Source organism: Rhea americana, unplaced genomic scaffold (assembly GCF_003343005.1).
Source record: "Rhea americana isolate MKP2758 unplaced genomic scaffold, rheAme1 scaffold_167, whole genome shotgun sequence".
Lineage (NCBI taxonomy): Eukaryota > Metazoa > Chordata > Aves > Rheiformes > Rheidae > Rhea > Rhea americana.
In genome coordinates this window covers 1380262-1390371 of record NW_028185783.1, presented here as the reverse complement: position 1 = coordinate 1390371, position 10110 = coordinate 1380262, and the positions used below count along the sequence as shown (strand labels likewise).

Here is a 10110-nt window from a genome sequence, read left to right as displayed (position 1 = left end):
GCAATTTTTAGTGTCAGCTTTTAAGTATTAACTAAATATCCCTCATTATTTTCCTGTATTTCATACTCTTTTGCACACATATTCCAGAAGTTGATYGCATCATTTGATTCTTAAATTAAGAATGAGCAAAGAAGGAAGAAAAATTCTATTAATATCTAATTTTAAATATTGTTTGTAATGTGTGTAAATCCCTTTCCTTTTCTYTGTTACTCAGTCAAGTACTACATTTGAGAATGAGTTTAAAACATACACTTTCCATTACAGTTACACTGAAATATTCTTAAATATTAAATATGTATTTAAATATGGACTGTTATTTTCAATATAGAAAGAAGCTATTAAAAGAGAAGAAGCAATTGCATCTTTTGAAGCCTGGAAAGCAATGAAAGAAAGAGAAGCAAAGAAATTAAGTGAAAAAAAGAAACTTGAGGAACTTGAGAAAAAGAGAGTAGCAGAACAGGATGAGGAGAAAAGACAAGCAGCACAGAAGGTAGTGTGAAATAAATACATTTCAGATRTTGTTCAGGAAATAACATGTTGAGAACAATTTTGATTAATCCATCAAGAGATGGAAATAAACGAGATTCTAAAATCTGARCATGGTTTGTTTTGGGGGAAAGCTCATAGTAGATTCTATTCTGTGCTGGAAATGTGTAATGATTAGATTTGCACACAAATAGGCATTTTTCCATGTTTCAATTTTGTGTTGAATGTAAAATAAACTCCATTTCCAAAGAACTGTGTTACTTTCTGGGAAAAATAATCCTTTTTATACAGTGATATCAGCTTCTGAGCAATGGTGCAAACAACTATTCCAAAGTTGGAATGTGTAGAAATATTAAAAAAAATAGTAACCCAGAATAAGCAAGGAAAGTATTGACAAAATATGAAGGGTAAGATTGCTAATGAATCTATTTTCTTTAGGCATTCGAAAAATGGAAAGAAAGGAAAGTAGAATATCTAAGAGAGCTAAGTAGAAGGGAGAAACAGTCTGAAAGAATCAGGAAGAGAAAAGAAGAGGAATTTGTTGAAGAAAAGAAGAGAGACAGCATTTCCGCAGTTGAAAAATGGTATTATCATACTGGGTTTTGGACTAAATAATCTCCCAAATATTTGCTTAAAAGCACTGGATCTTGTGTGAGGGCTTCATGTGCTTGTGATTAGGAGAACATGATATACTTGATCAGCCTTTTCAGGGAGAACAGGCATAACAATAAGAACAAGCTATCCAGCCCCTTTCAGTTTTGTAACTTGAATGYTTTCTTTCCCCAAAGGCCACTGATTAAACCTAGGCACAGATATTGCAAGTTAGAAGTCAGATTTATTGAGTAGTGTAATGTCTATGCATTTAACTTTATAATTTAATACTAAGCTGTAGGAAGGAAAGTAAACCTTTCTTAAGGTTTTATTTGTGCTTTGTGCAATACAATGTATGAACCTAGGTATATTGAGAAACAGATGGATGTGTCTGCTGAAGGAATTCTTTTCTAGTTTTACAAGTCCAGATTGCAGAGAGCATGCACAGCTTGCTTTTGAAGCTAATTTTTTACGTGATACAAAATAAGGGAGAGCAGTACAGAAAAGATGATGCTGTAATAGATAGGACAGTAGATTCATGTATACCTCAGTGGTATGATATATCAAGATGGACTTTGAAGATTTCATAAGCTTTCTTACCAATATATTCTCAGTCTGTTATCAAATGCATAAAATCTCTTCTGACTACTCCCTTTGGTTAATCAGTCACAGGCACAGCATTGTTAAATTATAGACTCCTGTTCTTCTCTGTCATACAGGAATGAAAAAAAGGAGCAATATCTAAAACAAAAGAAGGTAGAAAAAATACTAGAGAGAAGAAGGCAAGAAATGCAACAGGTGAAGAAAGAAGAAAAAGATAAAAGGGCTATGGAAGAATATGAAAAATGGCTGGTAAATACTTTTTATGCACTTTGTCAAAACCAAAAGGGTGAGTGAGTAAGAATGAGTGTTTATACTTTTGTATTGTAATCTTCAAGTTTTTCAAGCTTTTAGGAAAGAGACCAGATGATGGCAGTATTATGTAACTAGTTCCCCAAAATTCTTGAGGAAAATGATGGTAAAGTACAGTGTACTTGATAATTAGCGTACAAACAAAATATATCTTTCCTCCCTATGTGCTATTGAGTTTTGAGTTTCATAGTCGGTTGTCATTTTTTCCCATTCAATATCAAGAAYGGCCGTCTCTGAAAGGGCCAGCTCACCTCAGCACTGAACCACCAAAACCTAGCAGTAGCACCAACTGCAGAAGTGAGGGCATTTATATTCAAGAAAATATTTAGAGSGGAGAATTCARTACCTTAAAATAGTTTTAAGCAGTTAGATTGAGGTTTGAAAGAGCTGAACTCTTGTGCTCCCAATTTTATTATTTCTGCAACAGCATACTTTATTCACAGTTTTGAAGCAGGAAACTAATAGTCTGGTCCCAACAATAATGCAGTATTTTCTCCTTGCTATAGAGAGGCAAACTAGAAGAGAGATTGTTAATATTCTWAGTATATACTGCTTTCTCAGAGACATGTGACTTGAGATAAAGGAAAAATGAAGTTTTTCATCTTCACTGCATTATRGAGTCATTCAGCATAGTAGCTTTCTGTGTTTGAATGTGTTTTTGCTGTTGTCTCTCCTCCTTGCAATTTCTGGCACACCTCCTGTATAWAAGGTTTCTGTTGCCTTTCATACTAATGGGATCTTGCAACCTAGCTGTCTGAAGGCCCTTACTAGGATTCATTTGTACCGTCAAGAGCTTAGAAAAGTATTTTTCTAAATACTAGAGCCTCTAATGGGCTTTCTATTTGTTCTCCAGGGATAAATGAGAACTGAGGCAGACAGACGTACATGTTTGGGTTAGATTTTAAAAGGAAAATCATCTTGTACTTTGCTAACTCAGAAAATGTGCAGTTACCTCGAAAGTTACAGCCTATGCCTATTTTCCTTTTTCTTTCTTCTCAAGCCTTTTTGGTCTTAGGCTTGAGTCTTTTAAGACCCCATTTTGGAATGCCTTTGATTTCTGTAGTCGTTGGTGACAAGTGTTTTCTCTGGTCCCCYTTGTAAAGTGATTTCCAGCTCAGTTTTGTCCAATGATCAATATCCATTCTTAAATTCTTAAGTTATTTCTTGCTTAGTTAACCTTTCTGATCCCTAAATAAAGAAGTACTTGCTTAAGTGCTGTGTTAGCACTTTGCCTAGATGTGYTCTGTTTACGAAGACTATCCTCAATTTACTTAGTCATACCAAAGCATGAATGTTGCCTGTCATGGTGCATTGTCTTCCTTGTTGCTTTGGACCCCATATAAAGGGGGGGAAAAATCGTTTTGTTTCAGGAATGAAATCTACTGCTTAGCACTGACTCCCTTATGCAAAGTRTATAGAAATTCCCTAGATCATCACAATTTTGCTTCAATTAGAGTATTAATAAAGGATAAATTTTAGTAGAAGGAGGAATAACCAGATCTAAATGGGTGTACACATGGCTGAATGGGAGGAGCAGCTGTTGGAGGATGTGATAGGTACCAAATTGGTTGGCAGAGGTATCTCTAAATTCTTTTCCAGTGTCTGTGTGAAAGTGAAAATGTTCACCTGGAAAGGAAAGGTTCAGTGACATCTCACATGCCAAGTCTTTACACTCCTACTTCCTACAATTATGTCCTTTTCTGAAGCTAAGGTGCCTTTATTTGAAACAGTGTATCAAGCATCTGTTCATGGTGTTATTTGGCCAGAATAGTATTTCACTTTACATAGTAATAGAGAAAATATATGCCTTCAGTAAACTGCAGGAGAAAATAACTTGTGTAAGTGAAGTTGTCCATTTATTATCAAGGGAACTAAAATAATACTTGCATATGAGTAGATCAATTAGCCTCAAAGCTGAGAGGGCAGAATTGTGAAAGGCTTTAAGTACATTATTTCAAGGATAGTAAGAGGATTTTTGTTTGAAGAGGAATATTACCAAGGTAGGAGTAACATAGTGAGAAGAATTCTAGTATATTTTCATTAACAGTAGCTAGAAATAAATGTGAGAATTAATCCTCCACTTTTCAGAAGCAGATGTTGGCCATAATGTATGGGTAAAACAAAGTTCAAGAAATCTCCCTGTAGTACTTTTAAAACATAAGAAACATTTTATTTTTATGTTAATAGAAATTGTGGTGCTCATGCTTTTAGAGGTCATTGTGTGAATGTTTAAGCTAWGTGTGTAGTGCAGTGCCTTTTTAAGGCATGAAAATAAATTATCTGAAAAAGGTTATTAATTCTTGTAAAAACAAACATAAAAAGGATAATCTTGACTTGAAATACTTCAGTCTGGCTGAGAAAACTTAAGCTTCTTATTTTTGTTTTTGATTTTTCTTTCATAGTATTTGTCTCTTGCTATTCACCAAGCACTTTTCCAGCCAATCTAGATGTAATGCTTGATAAATCACTGCTTTTTACTTAATGCATACCACCATCTGACACTTGTCATTGACATGCACCTATTCTGTGGAGTGGAATGTGGAGCAAAGACTTGCAGAAAGTTTATACCAGCAGCCTAATTTAGTTTCTATTGTTTTTAAGAAGTTAATCTGTTTTTCTGCAAGAACCTAGAAAAAATGTTAGTATCCTAGATACCTGTTAATGTTTTCTATTATATGTGGTAATTGTTAAGCTGGTAAGTGTTGATGAGAAGTAAGGCAGCATTGTGCATTCTTGCAGATTTATAATTCTTGAAAAAAATCARTATAAGACTACATGCTGAATTAAAAGTTTAAACTTTATCTTGAGGTTGAGCATGATCAACACCTATTTTTGACATTCTAAAGCTATTAAAAACATCAGGAAATGAATGTAAGTTGTACTGGATGAGTCTCATGGATTTGTTGCTTTTCTGGGTTAGAAACAGCTGACATGAATTATTCATTTCATATGGTTTAATAAGATCTATCTGCAAATACTTTCTATATTGGAATTTTAATCTCCTGGCATTGCAAAATGTTAGAAATATGGCTGTTRTTCTTCTTAAATGTTCTAAGGCTTCTGTACTACCTAAAATTCAATTATTATGTGGCAGTCATACTGCCAAAGAATGTCAGCTTCACAGGATTTAAGTGAAAAACTTACTGGTTTTACCAGACTGTTGAGTAGGAAACCTCCATGGAGAGGGCAAGCCATGAAGTTATCTAATGTATGATAAGCTACAGTTTTTCTCTTTCATTATTTCTGCTGTAATTCTCCCATTTGCACATGTACTTATTTATTATCTTAGGAAAGATTTTGTTCAGATAGGTGAACTGTGGTCAGGACTAGTACGTGAAAAGCTTTGTGTGTTGGAGTTAGGGAAAAAGTTAGTGGCTTCCTGGCAAATTTAATTTTTTAAAACTCAGCTAAATTAAACCAAGGATATTTGCTTAGCATTGTGATTCAGAATTGTAACATAATTAAAAAGTCTAAAGCAACTTTCACTCCCTTCCTGAGCGTATGCTTTATTTCTAGTTTGGAATATTCAAATGTGAATATACTGTATAACATGTATCCAATRGAAGTGCTTTATAAATAAAATATGCACACTTTTGTAACATGGTATTTCTCAAGCCATTGCCAATACTGCTACAGTAAGCCTCAGTTTTAAATGTCAAATACAGATTTGGATTCTAAGATTGGCACAATATGACTAAATTTTTATAAAAGTAAATTTGCAGAATATGTGCAAATACTGCAAATAGGAACATGAATCATATAGGTGTTCTAGTATAGAGCACATTCTTCCAAAGCTCATCTGTACTGCTTGCACGTATCTTGTCTTCATTTTTGAAGAATACTGGCAGTACAAATTCCTTTTCCTCTTAGGGCACTGATCTATTCCCTTTAAAAATTCCCAAAGTAGCACCTTGAACTTGTTCTAAAGACTGAAAGCTGCTAGTTTGTGTTCATTTAAGGAAGATTTGTATGACAGAATGAAGAGAATGAAAGGGAAGGATGGCAGAGATGAAAAAGGAAGATCTTACAGTGCTACCTGAGGCCAATTTGTCTTGATTATTTTATGTAATTGAGGGAAGATAAGAGTTTATGGGGAGAGATGATACCTCTTATAAGAGGTAAGTGATGAACTGAAGTATCACTTTTATTTAAAAAAAAACATTACTTCTCCATGCAAACTTTTCCCTGCTAATATTCAGCTTTGCTACTACATCATGAAGTAGTTTTATGTTTCCTTAGCCAGGTTAGGCACTCATAACTGAACTGGATCTTCTGATTTAAGTTAAGACCTGATGGAGTTGATGTTTCAGATGTCACACTGCTTTGTATATCACATGTAAAACTAGTATTAGTACAGTGCCACCAAGAGAAAATATGCTCTAAGCTTCCAAGAGAAAAACTATGATTAGTACAACGTATCTAGTATTGTGATCTAGGTCCCCTCTTAAAGGAAGTGGAATTTGAAGAATTATGATGAAAATAACAATATACAAAAACAAATACATTAGTCTACTATGGATTCTGGTGTGCTTTTTGTCTGATAGTGCACAAAAAACAGCTCATCTTTGAAACACTCACCTTAACCCTAAAGGATAGCATAGTCTGTATATTGAATTGCACAGGATGACATCCCTAAAAGGGATGCTGTAAGCTCCAGAAGGCAAATTCTCRTTGCTTGTTAAATTCTGGTTTTACACACAAAAGGTATAATAGCAATTTTTCCATTTCCATTTTTCCATTGGTGGAGCTCTTTTTTTGACACAACTTTCTATTCTTAGGAAAAGAAAGAGAGGAAAGAACAGCTTGAGAAGAAGCAAAAGAAGCTCAAGGCTGTCCTTGTGGATGAAGCACCTTCTCCCTGGAGCCCACCTGGAAAAGTCACATATTCAAGAAATTATTGAGTAGTCTGCTGTCTTCTGTGGGGAAGGTTGATTAAAGTGCTGACAATGGATAGTCGTATCAGTAACAGCTGATTTTCACTAACTCTGTAATGAAAGTTATAATCCTTTCTTTTTGGTTTATTTAATCTCTGGAGTTTAAATAGATCAGTTGTCCCTTTTCATTACTTTTAGCAAATACGCTAATTTCTTTAATTCTATAGTTCAGCTTAGTTACTTCATTCCTTTTTTGGTGAAAGTGTGTTCAGGATCTGTAAGACTGGACTCTGGCATTCTCTCTCCCAGTAGGTAGCAGTTTACATAGCAGAACAGTTCCGTTTGAGCCACTGGCAGCACAGTGCTAGTCAGCATGACAAAACCTCTACTCAGAATGAATGGCCATTTGCTCAGAATCAGGAAAAAATATTTTTAAGTCTTCATAATCAAWAAAGGTTATTTAGAGATTTATAAACAATTAAATGATGATTAGAAGAGGATAAGCACAGTACCAAGAGCATAAATTAAATACACAGTGCAAAGACAGCTGAGGCCTCACTCACTTAACATGCAATTTCTGAAATGGATGCATCCCACAAGCAGTTTCTATGTTTTGCTGTACTGTAAAGAACAGATGACTTRTTTGAACTGCTTCCCTTTCCTCATCTGCAAGTACAGTAACCATGAGTTCAAACCACTGTTGAGTGGGGGTAGTTGAGAGGCAAAAGTATCTCTGGTTCTTATGCAGTAGGTAGGAATGAAAATTAAGTGTGGAAGCACTGCTGTGTGAAGGGAGGGAAGATGGCAAAGGAGATGGTGGTTGTCTTGTTGCAGTTGAAAGACAATACTCGAGCAGTATGATAGAATGCCTTTTACAGAGTCAAGCAACTAGCTACACAGAACACATTTAATTCTTATTTTACGCTATGAAATGTAAAAATTATTTTCAGTTRAAACTGCATGATTTGTCTTTTATGCAAAATACAGCAGTCAAAACATGCAGCCRTGTAGTGGCACAAATGAATTAAACKGGGGCCCACATAATGGAAAATGGTTCAGGACTCCAACTATAGCTATTAATCCCTTTTCAGGTCTTCATTTACATGCCCTTTTTTCCCATTTCCTTCAGGAAACAGCTATTTTAGAAGCATATTTTGCAGTTCACATAAAACCTTACATAAATCTGCAAGAACAAAACACTGTTCCTCTTATGAGGCAGCCTTTGACACTTAAAATGATTTCTTGGGACTTAAGAGTTCTGTTGYGGTTGTATCCTATCAAATAAACCCCTCCTAAACATGTTTTTGCTATTGCTAATGAGCTAGTTGCTGTAGAAAGTTATTAAAATTCTTTCAGTCTTTTCATGGCTATTTGCCTCACTGTTTGGAAACAGCAAGGCTACAGAGCTACTACTTTGAAGTGAGCTGTTTGCCTACTGTCTAAACTCAAGCTGTTGCTGATTTGTATATTTCCCTATTTGAATGTTAATAATCACTCCAGATTTGTTCCTCAATATGTATTGAAAAAAAAATCTATCCCTTAAATTACAGATGTATTTTTTCAAATGAGTCCACTTCCCGTAGAAGCTTTCAAGGGTAAAGATAACCAGCTAGAGCAGCTTCAGTGACCAACCAAARAGGAAGAGTAAAATTGCAGGTACCAGCGGGAGAGACAGCAGAATTACTGTACTGGCAGAATACARCAGAACTTTTGCCAACTCAAAAGCAACCTATTCAAATTTTCTGGAAACARGTTGAACACTCACAGGCATTGAGGCTAGAGCAGCCACATGCATCGTATATCCACTTAAGCTTCTAGCACTCGAAGCCTTAAATTCAGGCTTAGTGCYTCAGGAAACTGTGGCTGAAATTTCATGGGAAGATGCAAGGTATAGCAGACAGTTCCATGTACAGCTATCAACAGACCAGAGGAGTCTGAAGCAAATCATGCAGTCGCACATGAAACTTGGAATGCCAAGTTACCAAGCTCTTTACTTTTGTGCACTCCAGCTAGAGCAAGTAAGGCAGGTCCCTGTGCTGACAGACTTATAGTTGAGACTTGCAGGTGCAAATGAAAATAATGGTAAAGGCAGCRGCAGAGATGCAGAAGGGTTTGTCACATGCCTGTTCCTAAACTGGATTATGCATCCTTATTCTCTTACAGCCTTTAAAGGCTAGAAAATTTTTGACAGAAGTGGGAAGATGCTGGTCATGAGATGCTGATCAGAGTGAGATATCTAAAACATATAAATTCACACCTCCTCAGTTAGATGCTGAAGATCTGTAGACATGCAAAAGCAGTTGATACAACTGTTTACAATAAAACTTTTAGAGCTTTGTCTAATTTTACATTGTGAAAAGTTAGACATGTTAAAACATGATGCAAGCCTTGCATAAAAAATWAACCTGAGAAATACATATGTACATTAACATTAAAAAAGTACACTTACCCATTTGAGTAATTCCTGTTAATGTATTTGATGACAGAGCAAAAATATTTTGGTAATTAATAAAGTGTATTTTAGTACAATGGAATCAGTGTCTTCATCTCAGATTATGAAATTTTATTTAAAGTTTTTATGCATTTAAATGAGCTAGGTGGTACACTAAGCACAACCCGTTGTTTCATCACTGTTGATACGACAAATAGACTTGGAACTATCCCCCACTGAAGCTGGAGACTGCTGCAGCTCCCTCCTCCAGCTCCTTAGCCTGAACKTTTGCTTGCTGCCAAACCAATGCACTCACAGAACACAGAGGCTCCAAATAATGAGCATGGGCCTGATAGATGGTCACTGCCTCGCCTTCCTCCCCCCTCCCCACGTATTTTATTCAGGTATTAAGGTGTTAAGTTGGCATACTAAAGGGACAGGTTGATGACCTAATTAAACTTACATGTACATACAGAGCTGCTAAAAACTGAAGTGCTGATATTTGGTCCAACCAAAATGTACGCACATGGCAGGACTCCTCAACTCTCTCTGTCAAGCTGTCTATGTAGAAGGAAGTTTATATAAATCATCTAAACAAGGAAGTAGGATTACATGAGGGTAGTAGGTAGCTTTCCAGTTCTAACATTCTGGTTAAGGAAGACTGTGCACTGTTCAGTCATTTCTCCTTCATAGTCACAGAACTTAAGGCCATTAGAGCTTCTCTGTGCATCATGGGTTGGTACATTTCCCTTAGTTACACGTATATTGAACTGAGTCACTTGGATCTAAAACATTTTCTACCCTTCTCACTCTATT

General features: G+C 35.7%; 1 protein-coding gene across 4 annotated transcripts in view; it reads left to right on the top strand.

The window, feature by feature from the left end:
- MAP9 (microtubule associated protein 9) overlaps positions 1-9349 on the top strand; it is a 20430-nt gene extending 11081 nt beyond the window's left edge. For all 4 annotated transcript variants that reach the window (XM_085300655.1, XM_085300656.1, XM_085300657.1 and 1 more), the window contains 4 exons: positions 329-490; positions 925-1070; positions 1797-1929; positions 6768-9349. In XM_085300655.1, coding sequence (XP_085156781.1) covers positions 329-490; positions 925-1070; positions 1797-1929; positions 6768-6890 — 564 coding nt within the window. In that variant the 3' untranslated portion in view covers positions 6891-9349. The remainder of the gene's footprint in view (positions 1-328; positions 491-924; positions 1071-1796; positions 1930-6767) is intronic.
- The last annotated feature ends 761 nt before the right edge of the window (positions 9350-10110 follow it).